This window comes from Aptenodytes forsteri, unplaced genomic scaffold, assembly GCF_000699145.1.
Source record: "Aptenodytes forsteri isolate BGI_AS27 unplaced genomic scaffold, ASM69914v1 Scaffold15, whole genome shotgun sequence".
NCBI classification, from domain to species: Eukaryota; Metazoa; Chordata; class Aves; order Sphenisciformes; family Spheniscidae; genus Aptenodytes; species Aptenodytes forsteri.
Window position 1 is genome coordinate 22,619,648 of NW_008795129.1, and position 13,902 is coordinate 22,633,549.

At 42.2% G+C, this 13,902-nt stretch overlaps 1 protein-coding gene across 1 annotated transcript in view; it reads left to right on the forward strand.

Moving 5' to 3' along the window:
* DMBT1 (deleted in malignant brain tumors 1) overlaps positions 1 to 13,465 on the forward strand; it is a 66,213-nt gene extending 52,748 nt beyond the window's left edge. The window contains exons 18-24 of the mRNA XM_019471651.1: positions 1,320 to 1,325; positions 1,758 to 1,935; positions 2,245 to 2,456; positions 2,685 to 2,857; positions 3,389 to 3,777; positions 4,420 to 4,691; positions 13,254 to 13,465. Of these exons, the coding sequence (XP_019327196.1) occupies positions 1,320 to 1,325; positions 1,758 to 1,935; positions 2,245 to 2,456; positions 2,685 to 2,857; positions 3,389 to 3,777; positions 4,420 to 4,691; positions 13,254 to 13,465 (1,442 nt within the window). The remainder of the gene's footprint in view (positions 1 to 1,319; positions 1,326 to 1,757; positions 1,936 to 2,244; positions 2,457 to 2,684; positions 2,858 to 3,388; positions 3,778 to 4,419; positions 4,692 to 13,253) is intronic.
* The last annotated feature ends 437 nt before the right edge of the window (positions 13,466 to 13,902 follow it).

Genomic DNA, 13,902 nt, shown 5'->3' on the forward strand with positions numbered 1-13,902 from the left:
GGCCCGGGTGGTGTGCCGGCGGCTGGGCTGCGGCCAGGCTACGGCCGCCCCGGGCAGCGCACGCTTCGGCCGCGGCTCCGGGCCCATCTTCCTGGATGACGTGCAGTGCCGCGGGGACGAGCCCTCCCTCCAGATGTGCAGGCACAATGGCTGGGGTGTGCACAACTGCAGGCACGTGGAGGACGCCGGCGTCATCTGTGCAGGTGCGTGGGCAGCGGAGGCCACCGGCTCTCCCATGGGGCTTATTGCCCCCCGTGCACAATGGCTGGGGTGTGCACAACTGCAGGCACGTGGAGGACGCCGGCGTCATCTGTGCAGGTGCGTGGGCAGCGGAGGCCACCGGCTCTCCCATGGAGCTTATGGCCCCCTGTGCCCAGTCCCCCGTGTCCCCATCCCCTCCTCGCCACGATGCCTTTTGTGGTACCCTATGCCCCAAGGTGGGGCCATGTCTGTGCCCCAGCATCTTTCTCCTGAGCAACACGTCTCACTTGTGGCTCTTCTTCCTCCACCCCCACAGCTGCTCTGGCCACTCCGACACCTCCATCAGGTAATGCTCTGTGGCTCTTCTCACCTTTTTTAATTGTGGTCTGTATCCTTGTTGGGCTTTTTTTTTAATTTGATTTTTGTTTCTATGGCAATATCACTTGAAACTTGCTTGATAATTTCTAGAAAGGCTGTGATATCCCCTTGCACTTCAGTGATGCTTATCTTGTAGTTACACTGGTTGGCTGTGGGTAAGCCGTTTCCTCGCTGGGCTCTTCAGCTGTTTCAAGGCTTAGGAAGTGTAGTCTAAATCTCTAAATTTTAACCACATACATCAGTATTGGCAGAGTGGTGTTCAAGTATTGCAATGTGTAATTTTTGGCTCTTCTGGTTACTAGACCTGTTATGGTCTTCAGCCTGCTATTTTTGCCTTAGAAAGCAGATTTTAGATTTAGAGCTTGACAATTCACAGTAGAAAATAGTATGAAAGTGAAGGTGCCTGAGAGCCAATCCAGTCTGATTAGAGGAAGGGGCGGTGTCTGGATATAGCTGATGCTCCCAAGCTTGGAATAGCCTGAGAATCCCAAAATCCTGAGGCAGGGAGGAGTGTGCTGCACTGGGGAGGTGTCCCTGTGCAGGAATATAAAATGGGGGGTTGTTGCCTTTACGTATCACATCTTGTAGGAATTAAGCTCAGAGCTTGTGCTCAGCTTCCTATAAGAAACTTTTAGGATTAACATAAGAATTATATGTCATTCGTGCTGGCAGGTACATGAAAGCTTTTTGCATCTACGCTTATAGGAGGAATGAGATGTATTTAAGACTTGGCCCAGCAGTCTGGAGTGCTTATTTCAGTCTGACTCCATAAAATTGCAGAGTTTCCTAGAAGACTTGCAACTTATTTATCCTCCAAAGTCCTTAGGGGAATAAAGAGAAGCAGCACAGTAACCGAGGGGATGCTGTCTGTTCAGGAAGGTACTTCCATTTTGACTGTCATGACACCTCCCAGAATCAGACCTCGACTGCAGAAAGGAGAGACTAGAGCAGAAAGCATCAACGTGTTACCAGCCCAGCCTGAAGAGGGTGGTCTGACACCATGGATGTGACAGGGAATCCCAAATCCAACATGAAAATAAACCTAAAGAAAAAAAAAAAGAATTGTTTTGATTTGGGTCGTACAGAATATCACCCACAGTCAGCAGGAGACCTGCTTTTCAGCAGCTGCGGATGAGAAACATACAGCTCAAGTACAATTTTGTAGAGGTTACTGTAAGTAAATTCTCCTCCATTTCTTTCTGCAGCACCTTATTTTTGTGGTGGCTCAATCTCAAATTCCTCTGGGATGCTGCAGAGTCCGTTCTACCCTGGAGGTTATCCAAACAACGCTGACTGTGTGTGGGAACTACAAGTAGAGAACAATTTCCGTGTTATGCTCACATTTAGAGATATTGCGTAAGTAAAACATTGATTTCCTGGGCAAATAACAAAGTCAAAATTACTTGAGAAGTTTGAAAACTTATTTGAAACAGGCAACCTTCCCAATTTTAAAGATACTTTCAATAACATCCAGCAGTTGGAAGACCAGAACGAAATCTGGATTACTGTAGTATTTTCTGCTCACAATTTTCTGCTACAGCTACATACATAATGAATAAAACCTCTGCCGTGAGAACTTTAAGTGCTGAAAGATTTTATCACGTTAGGCAGTCAAATCAGAGTTTCTGAAATGCATTTGACAAGGTGCTGACATTTGTTTGCCAGGATGCAAAGCGGCAGATGCCAGTATGACTACGTTGAAGTCTATGACGGGCCTCCACACTCTTCCCCGCTTCTTGGGAGACTTTGTTCAGGTTCCTTTCCCACGTACATATCCTCTTCAAACATGATGACCGTTCGCTTTCACAGTGATTCTAGATACACTTTCAGAGGGTTTCAGGCTCACTACTTCTCCATTCCAGCAGATGACAACACTAGTAAGTTCCCGGTCGGTGTTCCTCAATGGACAAGCCTGTTTATTGCTTTTGTTTGCAAAATAAATATTTTTGTATATTTAAAGATGTTAGGGAAATGAAATGACGCGTGTGAAATATGATAGGTTGGTGTGTGAACTGCCTACCTTCTAAATTAAGAAAAAAACATTTGGTTCAATTACAATTAACAAATTCCTGAAGTCACTAATATATTGTATCTTCTTCTACCAGCCCTTCTGTGCTTGCCAGACTACATGCATGCGGTGGTTAGCAGAGACTATCTCCAGTCTGAAGGCTACTCAGTGCAGATGGTCACCCTGAACGACAATCGCTGTAAACCGACAGTCACGTCACACGAGGTTATATTCAACATTCCCTACAACGGCTGTGGGACGATACGAGAGGTACGCTCACCATTGTGCGCACTGAATTGCAGGACCCGCTTTGAAAAGAGTCATGAAAGGGCCATTGTGGTCCACAGTGTTAAGAAGCGAACCAACGAGACCCAGAGGTTTTTAGTGCTTTAGCTTTCTATGCCTTAGGGAATCCCCATGCTTAATAGAAATGAGCTTCTAGGGAGCAAAGCATGAGAGGAAGTTATATGAACCTTACATGATTTAAAGTAGACATAGTCTTGTAAGTGCCATGCAGGTTTGGGATGACTGTGTACTGCACAATTGGTGTTTTGTACAGATGTTCAGTGAGTTGGCTGTGCCTTGGATTTAACAAAGAGTTTTTCTCCACTGATTTCTGTTTAATTACATACTTAGCAAGTTTATTTGCAATGTGTGAGCAGAAAAGACCAACATCAAGCTTCTTCGTTTAAATAGTTTAAGATGAATCTACATTTTTAAATTACATATTACTCTATCAAAGCTTAGAACATGGAACATGACAAAAATGCAATTCCTCATTTTAAATTACATGTTAAACAGGAGAACAATGATACAATCAACTATTCCAACATGATCAAAGTTACATCTTCTGGGTACATAATCAAGAGGAAAAAGAATATTCACTTACATATCAGCTGCAAAATGCTACAGAACACATGGATGCAAATAATGTATGTTGCTGAGGATACTGTAGACGTGAATGAAAATCAGTTTGGAAGATATGACATGAACATCACTTTTTATGATTCCTCATCATTCTTGCGGCAAGTTCACGACTCTCCATACTACATTGACTTGAACCAAAATTTGTACCTTCAAGCTTATCTTCACAGCTCTGATCCAAATCTGATCGTGTTTGTGGACACATGTGTGGCGTCACCTGATCCTCATGATTTTAACACTCTGGCCTATGATATAATCAGGAATGGGTAAGAGCTTTCTTGAGTCTTTAGAAGCATAGCTGTAATACCCTTTCTGCATTTATTTAAAAGAATAGAGCCAATCTGAACTAGTATAGATTTCATTATCAACAGACTGTTAAAAGGGGTCTTTGAATTTTTATTTTTACAGTATAAGCCTGGAAATAAGAAATTACATTTAGACCTTACTAACATTTCATTTCACTTACTTCATCCTTGTCCTATATGCAAATTTCAAAGTAGCGGGAGTGAGGTAGATGAGATGAGATAGTGAAAACTGGCAGCAGGAATCTATTTTCCTAGGCGTTAAATGTTTTACCTAGGCGTTAAATGTTTTAGTAAAACCAGGTCAAGCATTAGACTCATTTTTTTGTGCCTCATATAGCACAGACATTACTAAGAGTCTGTTCTCCCCTCTTCACCACTTATAGTCTCCTCTTGGAAAAAAAAGAGTTGCCAATGCTCTAGCTGCTTCATAGGACTTAAGTCTACATTTAAAAAGTCTATACTATGCTATAAAAGTTGCATTTTCATCCCATTGTGTTCTTAGTACCTGGCTATGATATAGTTTTGTTTTAATCTATTGTATTTTTGCAGGAATGTACATGTGTGTATCCATGAAGACTAATTCTCTGTTTCATTTCTTTCTAGATGTGTTAGAGATTCTTCCTATGCCACATACTACTCCCCCTACAGCCACTTTGCTCGGTTTAAATTTAATGCCTTTGAGTTCATCAGCCGCCATACGTTAGTCTACCTGCAGTGTGAGCTGGTGGTGTGCAGGCTCGGTGACTATTCCTCCCGCTGCTACCAGGGCTGTATTAATAGGTCCAAGAGAGATACAAGTTCTGCCGAGGAAAAAGTGAATGTGGTTGTCGGACCACTTCAGCTTCGAGAAGGGGATGCTCAGAGTAGGAATACTGGTAAAGTTAAATAAAGTTCTCTCATATTTACTCTAAGACTACTTCGGGCTTCAAGAAAAGCCATAGCTCTGCGTTTCTGACATGTCACTTAAATCTGCTTTTGCTAACTTTGCCATAAAAAGGAAGGGATTGTTTGGCTGATCCGAATGTCTACAAATCTTTTCTTCTTTCAACACCTTGAAAACCCCCTGTTTTCACCTGCATGTATAAAAAGTATAACTGCTTTGGCTGCCCCAAAGGAGAGGTAGCGTGTAACCCATTTTAGTGCTATAACTCCATTGAACTAATTAGCTCCAGTCTGCTTGTGTAACGTGATGGCCAGCTGGGAGCAAACTCCCAGCCTTCTTGAGAAACATTTAATTCCCTCAGTTGTCTACTTATGAAGTTTGCTTAGTTAAGTTGCCATCTCTGCTAATATAAAGGCTGTTCAAATAGTTTAAAGCAGTGAATCAATAAGAAGTTAGCTTACTTCTGACTGATCAGGGAACCATCCCTTTTAATGCAGCAGCTTTTTGTGCCCTGATCTTTAATATACTGAGATCAACACACACGCACACACACGCACCCCGCCTTCACTCACAGGGCTGGATTCTTCTGTGCCTCCTCCCCAGGCAGTTCCCGCTGCTGCTGATAATCCCCTTGTGCCGGTCATTACTGCTGTCACCATCCTGGCAGTTGTCATTTTTGTTCTTGTTGGTTTTCTTGCAAGGCCTGCACTGAAGAAACAGCTTTTGCATGGAATAATGTGAGATCAAAGGTCAGCATCATCCACTAAATGACTACAGGGCAAACAACACATAATATGAGTTGCCAAAATGATTCACTGACAACAGTAACATATGTGCCATTTGTAAGAAGCTGTGATATCTTTATCTACAATGAATCCTAGCCTGTTACAATGCTTTAGAATAACTTTGTAACCCTAACAGCTCTTAAATGATTAAGAAATAATTTCAACATTCACGTCACAAGTTGTTTGGTACAATCATTATATCATTTTTCTCCTCTTTAATTCTCTTCTCACATTCTTCTAAGACCATTTATCTAATGCCTCGGAATTTTGTGAGCTGGAGAGAAAATACGAATGAGGCATCAATAAATATTTCAAGGTTTATTAAAAGGGAGGAAGATTTAATTTGGGGAGAAGTAATAGGTCATGTCTGGAAAGGAAATGTAAAAATTGATCTTACCATGGCATCTGGAATTGCGGCTATACAATATTCTAATTATTTTGAGTATTGTTTTTAATGCTAAATTTCTCATTGAAACAATAATGGATCTGTGCTTATTTATAAAATGCAGAGATTTCCAAGCTGAAGTAATCTGTTATGTGAGGAGTGTAATTTAAAATCAAAGGAAGGAATGTTTACAAAGCAATAATTCTATTTTGTCTTTCAAATTAAAGTCTCTGTGATTAAAATACAAATGAATGTTTTACTGTGTTGAAGAGGGTGGTCTGTTTGATTAAAAATTCGCCAAGTGATGGACTGAGCCCCTGCTTCTGAAATACTACATAGGGAATTTCTAAATATCTTAATGTAGGCTTCAAAAGGAATGAGCTAATTCTTTTTCTTTCTGCACACGCAAATTTACAGAAAATATCTGGCCCTAGGAAGACAGATTGCTGACTCTTGATTCAGAAATGCCTTTTCTTTTAGTTTCCATTACTTTCTCCTGGGTGTCAACACACAAAAGCAAAATGACCCACATTGTTCAGGGGACTCCTAAGTACCTGTCTATCCACATTTGCCCCATCGCTCCGCTCCCACCAAAACAGGTGGCTGACTGAGTCCCTGAGCATCCTCTCCCATCCAAGCAGGCCCTGCATCTGCTGCTGTTCCCACAGCAGCACCAAAGGCGAGGACCTCAGGAAAGGTGACAGGAGCTTCCCCTACATGCCGGTGAGGAATAAGTGTCTTCTACAGGCAGTGTGTTTCTCCATGTTATTGGAGAGAAAGCTTTCCCTCCAGTATTTGACTTTCTGCCCATCGGTTGTATTTTGAAACACTTCTACATACTTCTGTGAAGAGGTGTGAAGTATCTCTGTTTTGTATGAGTGTTGGGCACATCTCTGTGTGTGTGGCTACAGCAAGGCATTTTAATGGAGTTAAACTGTAAAGGGTGGGTAAAAAATAAAACAAAATCTAGCAGCAAAGGTAAAACAAAATGTCCAAACCTCACAGGGAAGGCCTTGAAAGACTCCTTGGTTCCTCATTGATGATAGACTTATCTGCAAAGATAAGGAGCAACAGAGCACAGAAATCATTATGCCCTGAGAGGTCTAGAAAAAGTTCCCCAACCATTTTAGTATAACTACCATTGCTCTTTTCTCTCCTGTCATTTCTGTTATCTCCTCATGACACACACCTCCTGCTCCTGAGTTCCCTACTATAGCCCTGGTGTCCTTCTCGCTCCACGTTGTGGCACTTGTGCCCATGAACACTGCAGCCTGTTTGCCACACAGCCGCTAGGTCCCTGCTGCTGCCTCCATCCTCCATGCCAGCCACCCCCGTGCCACCTCCTCCTCGGCCACGGGCACCACTGCTCACCTGGAGTGTCCAAAAGCACATTATCTGGAGCTTCCTCTGCACCCTCAGCACCACCACCTCAGCCCAACAACTTCGCAACAGATGTTTCCCTAACCTGCCTAAGCAACCTCTTCTCATGCTTAATGAGACTCACTATTGAAATTAGCATCACCGTTGAAAAGGCTTTTCACAATGCCTACCCTCAATTTTCACTGTTGCTTTCAAGCCCATTAGTTCTTGCCCTGTCCCTCCTGGCCGTGGGGAGTCATTTTTCTCCCCTTTCTCTTTAGGTGTGTTTTACCTATTTGAAGATTGATGTTTTTTCCATTAAGTTTTCACTTCTCCAGATTAAATAAATCCAAATTCAAACAATACTGAGCTGTTAAAGGTGGTTCGTTTGCAATATTTAAGGCTGAACCACACAATCTGACCTAAAGGCTTGTCAAATCAATTGGAAACCTTCCCATTGACATACATCCTAAACCAGGAAAAACTGTAAATCTCATCCAAGAGATCAAACCTCAGTCAGAAGACATTTCAGGTCTCACCAAAATGTCATTTAAATGTTGAAAGACATTTCACGTCTCCTTTTGAGAAGGAAGAGTTTTATTCAATTTTTAATACTTTTGGTTGCTGATCACAATAAAATTATTTAATTTCTATTTTTCCCATGGTTGTATGCTTTGTGATTGTGAGGAGTTTGGCTTCTCAGGACTTACCCAGCCTTCCAGAGTGTGTTGTGTGCATTCATAAATCAGGCTGAAATATGCTGGAAATGCAAACAGCCAAATCCCACATAAATGTTTACCAATGGTGCATAAAAACATGAAAAGCAAGGTCTGGGATTTTTGCCTTTCATATCCTAGTTGAAAATACGGAGAATTAAAGCCAAAATGTGAACTAAAATTCTTTATTTGGCCTTTTGTTTTGTTTTCTTGTTTATTCATTTTGTGGGGGATCAGTATTACACTAACTGCACAGTGAAGGCTGGTGCCTGCAAACACAGGGATGTCAAGAACCAGGAGTGTGTGGAGGCCACTGCCTTTGCTCTTTTTAAATGAGCTTTCTGGAGGCTGCAGTTAGGCTTCTTGTTGTTGCCTCCTCCACCCTCAGAGAAGACACACCAACCATCACTTGGCAAGTTTTTGCTTTGAATAACTGTCTGTCTTTGGTATTAGATTATTTAATTTCTTCCTAGCGTGTCTGTCACTACTCAACCATGTAGTATGTACTTGTTCACTCAGTAGTATGCACTCAACTGACAATCTCAGCACCAAGTAAACATGTTGTTTGCAACATCATGCTAAAACCCCTTGCAAGTGTCAACCTATGCAGTGTGAGTTGTGTTGGGAGAGGATAATGACTGAATTACACCACATATATCCAGACCATGTAGCTGCATATGTTCATAACTCCGACAAAATTGCACATCCCTGAACAACTCCCCTGAAGTGGCACTTGAGAAGGTTTCTTCATGGAAAGAGAATGGATCCATAGCAATTTGGTTTCAAATACATACACGTTTTTTGATAAAAAGATTGTACAAACTCTGTGGGTTCCTGCCATTATGCTGTTCCCAGTGTTATCATGCAACCTATTTGGCCAGCGCTGGGGTTAAAGCAAAGCTCAGAAACAAAGTTCTTGTTTGCTTGTTTGTATGCTGAATTTCCTGTGCTTTGGTGTCCTATTTATCTTTCTATTCTAATTTTGGAGTATGAAGCAGATAATTCAACTCTGTAATCCTCCTTCCCAGGAACATACTATAAAAATATTTATAATTGGGTATAAATAAACATTGTTTTGTTTCTGGATCCCATAGCTCGCAGGTAGACTCTTTTTCCAGTTGTTAATAACAAATCCACATGTTTCGTAGATTGAGGCTGAAAAAATAGCTAATTTGGGTTTGCAGGGTATAGGTAAGAAACACAATTTTTCTTGTTTTTATTACTTTCTCCCCATGCCTTGCCATAGAACCCCACAGATATTCATTGACATCAAGCGGAACTAAGCAGCTAAACATAACCTTCTGCTCACAGTTCTGACTTAGGTGTCTTTTAATGCCTGAGACTGAATGCTTCCACCAAATTCCAATTAAATAACTAAATGAATATACTCTGGAGATCACTTTCACTTGACTGATAATTTCATTTTTTTTAATAACTCCATCAGACTCACCAACCATGGGCAAGCTTTTTTAACAGGATTGCTCTAGGGTCTACCTTGAACGGGAAATCAGGCAGACAGCCACTGCAGCTGGGTTGCTGAATTGTCCACCACGCTTAATAAACTCAGGGGAAACAGCAAAGGCATTTCTTGAGACTGACCCACCACTGCCCTTTGTTTGTGACAAGTTCAAGATAAAAAGAATTGCAGTCCTTTGCTGTCCATCATCCCTGAATCCAAGCACAATTTTTCACACAATTTCTGTTAAATGCCTTATGTTACAAGAAGAGATTTTCCTTTTTTTTTTTTTCTTCTTTATTTTGGTAGTTTGCTTTTATTTTCATGGTGGGGGGGTATTTAATTTTTATTTGTTTTGGCAGTTTATATCTAGCTGGGAAAAACTAAGGAGATATTAAAACTCTCACAGCAGCTTGTGTATTTTAGGACATTTTCTATCTCAGGCTCAAGAACTATGACACAAAAAACATATTTTAACAAAATCATGCCTAGATGAGGAAACTCGTCAGTGACCCAGGTGGGTCACTGGGAGTGAGATTGTTTTCATTTCCTAGAATAACACTTGGATCACCTCTTTTGCCCTGAATCACCTGGTACCCATCCAAGAAGATTTTTCCTTCTTCTTGCTGAAATAAGTGAATTAGTCACAGGCAGTAATGTAGAAATTAATTGGACTGCTGCTGTTCTAAAAAGCCTGTCAAGTTTAAACAACTGTCATCATTTTTTTTTTTGGGGGGGGGGGGGGGCAAGTTTTAAAAAACTTAACTATAGTTTCAGAGAGATGGCCTCTCTCTTTCCTCCTTTTTCTGTATGAAGACTATGAGGGCTGTATTTTGTCCCCAGACATAGTAATGCAAACCTGTTGAGTCTAAGGAAGTTTTCTCTGTGTGTGTGAGTGTCTAAATAGAATAGATAAAATGTGGGGTTTGAACAGTTGCAGTCAGATGACTGTTGTCTAATAGCCTTGGAGGCTGAAATCCATCTACTAGGTTGGGGACGAAAGTCCAGTAGAAACCCATCTACTGGTGATGGGGACGAAGTCTGTTATGTTTTTATATGACTTTTTCCTTTCTTGCTTCTTTTTCCTCCCCTCTCATCCCTGCTCCTACCATGCAGATAACTTCCCAGTGCACATCAAGATCTTGTTACTCCTTGCCTTATCTCCCTCATCCCTTCTGCTTATTGTTTAATTTAGGCACTGAATAAAATTAGGCACTCAGTACAAAGACTGAATTTTCTTCTGTGCCTGACCAGTTGCTAGCACAAAAGGACCCTGACTTGAGGGCTCCTCATTTGCTGAAGTTATCTGGTTATAAAAGGTTTATACACAGGTTCAGCTGGGGATGTTGAGGTGTTTCTGAAGCATTTGGCATTAGTTACCACCATCTTCCATTGCTAAGCCTGGATTCAAGCACAGCTTTTTTGCATGAGGTATGATGAAAATTGAGTTATGTTGATGTGAAGGCTCTGTTGTCCCATGCAAAGAGGTGGCAGGGCTCATGACTTAATATTAATGTAGTGAAGCCAGGCCTTCTTTCCAAAATGCAGGATCCTGCCGTCCCTAGTTGCAGGCTCAGAAAGCCAACTGTGAAGCTCCAGTTACAGGAGGGTGGCCAAAACCTGTTGCTTCAGTTTCTTTTCGAGATCCTGGGCAGCTTGGGCAGCGTGCATTTGAAAGCTGCACACTGTGCATGTAAAGTAAACACTTGATCTGAACCTTGCCAGTGCGAAACAATCCTTCTTTTTTTCATAAAAGTTCACTGTATTTCTCTAAGGAATGCATTGTTGAGGAAGACGAGTGGACTACTCTCTGCCAACACTGCAAGGATTAATCCAGGCATCACATGAGATGCTTCCCAAAGGCTGTGAAGTACGACAGCTGGGATGACACTTACAGATCAAGCCAAAAATTAACTGTTTGAAACACAGACTAGAATTTGTACAGTCTTGAGGGGTTTCTGGCATTGCATTTTGAAAAAAAGCATTTTGTTTCCTAGCAGATAAGGCAGTCCATTGCCCCGGTAATGCTTACAGCTGCAGGTGCTCTGGTGCCCAGGGCCTGGCTATGTGAGCCATGGGAGCATACGGCTAAGACCTCAGCTGGCTCGTGGTACCTCTGCCCTGACAGGTTCCCCAGACAGGGCTTTCCTTGCTGGGGCTTGCTCTGTCTGGGCTCCTGGACAGCACAAGTGGGCCAGGACAGGAGGTGCTGCAAATTCTTGCAACCCTCTCAGGCCACAGAGCCACCCTGATGGACCCCAGGCAGAGCCACCACTGCCGGACATGGGCTAGGGGGGCCTGGTCTGCGAGGGGGCGGGGGAGCACAACCACCCCCAGCTCCACTTCAGGACAGTGAAGAAACTGAGAGGTGGAAAAAGTCTGCCATCATTTTTTGCTTGACATCACTAATTTTCTCCCTGGCTGCATGCAGCTGGTTCCTCTTGGGCCAATGGCTGCCATTGGATATGCCAAGGGGAGGGTTTAACCACTGGTCCCATAGAAGAGAAGGCCTGCAAACAATAAGTAAGGTAACTGAAAAATCAAGGTATTATAAACAAACCCTTGCCAAAAAAATTAAGAGAATGTTTTTAAAAGTTAAAATTATCTCCTTTGTATGACATTACTAACTAAAAAAAAAAAAGGCTGGTCAAACTGCAGAGCACACCCCTTTAAATCCACATGCTTATAAATTCTGAAATGTTTTATCAGTGTTCTAGGGAACCCAGTTAACATGAGGCCCATGCTGACCGCTGTTTGGATGCTACTGCTGCACAGAGGATGTCTGCAGGGGTCAGGTACTGTGCATTATGCTATTCAGTGCTATCTCCCTCTCTCTTGTGCTTTCCTCTAAAATAAATATTAGCAAATTTTGTAACCTGTATCAAAGCCCACTCAAACCAGTAGCCGTCATGGGTGTTTAGCGGGTTTGAGGACTGAAGATGCCACTAAATATTTTAATTCTTTCTTTTAATGTAATGTAGAAAACACATATATTGTATTGTATTTTAATGCATTGTAGGAAAAAATACATAATGATAAGTAATTAATTTTCTTTAGTGCACTGGAGGGGCTTAGACAAAAATATAATGACACACTGAAAGGGGATCCCAGCAAGCAGGTAAGAGCATATGGTAAAAGCATGATGAGCTGCATATGTGTAGCAGGTTAGTGATAGCCTAGAGGTTAGACACAGCCTAGGTCTGAACTACTGCTTTGGAAACACCAGTGTCAGCAGATCTGTTCCTTATAGCGAGGTTTGTCTGTGAGAGTTTCTGTGACAGTTTCTGTGAGCTTTGGGAATAATATTAATTAATGCAGGTAATAATCTGGAAGTGGTTCAGAGCCAAGGGGTAACACAGTGGTCTTCACTGTGCAGATCTTCAGCTGGAAGCCGCGCAGCATATGTGCCTCCAGTGCAAAAGTAATGCCTAAGGGGCCATATGCATTCAATCTTTACCTCAGTAAGTGAAACACTGGAGGCAGTGACCTTCTGCTGTGCTATTCTGGGCACCGGCTTCCTTGTTTAGTCCATTGCTGGCCAGATAAAACACAGTATGACGTGCTGGAGTCCCCATTAGATGATGATGGCATTGTGTCAGTGTAACTCTAACTTTATGCAACTGCCATAAGGACACTCAGATGCCTCACCCTTGGAAGACACTTTAAAATCAGGCCCCAAACCACAGGAACTCAAGTCTGGTGAGCAGCGCAGGTTAGAGCACACTTTCCCTGCTGATGGGCTCCTTAGAAAGCTGTTGTAAAGCTTTTCCACCGATAGCCTGAGACTGCGGGAGTCATTGGAAACACATCAGTCACTCTAATAGTTGATCTAATTTCCTTTTGTCTTCCAAAGAATCATCCCTGAGGCCAGTGAATGGGCAGAACAAATGTTCTGCACCTCTGGGAGAAGCTCGTTTTGGTGATGGCACAGGAGAAATCCTCCTGGATGAAGTGCAGTGCCGAAGGGGTGAAGCTCTCCTCTGGCAGTACTCCCATAACGTGTGGTTCGCCAATCACTGCTTTCGTCAGGAAGATGCCGGTGTCATCTGTGCGGATAATTTCTGATTTATTGACATCAGCGATCAATAGCATGCTGTACACATCTGCTGGACTGAGATTCTGGTGCTCAGTGAAAGGGAACTAAACTACCAAAATCATTGCCGAGCTCTTCAGGACATCCCCAAACTATTCTCCTGCATTTCAGCAAATCTTCTTAAGAGAGAACTATAACCCACATGTTAGCCTCCACAGTCAAAATCTTTAAATAGTAAACTCTAAGGACCAGGACAGTTACATTTCCCTTTTTTTGGTAGAGTATAATGCCATTCAGAGGCTTACCCATCTTCCCATTCCCATTGCTTCCTAACTAAAGAATGAATTCAACTGATTGTTAAAAAGAATCACAGAGAAACTAACTAGCTATTTCCTTATGTGATGTTGAAAAACATCCTTCATGAGACATATTACTAATTTGCAAAATACAGGCTACTATGCATTTAAAA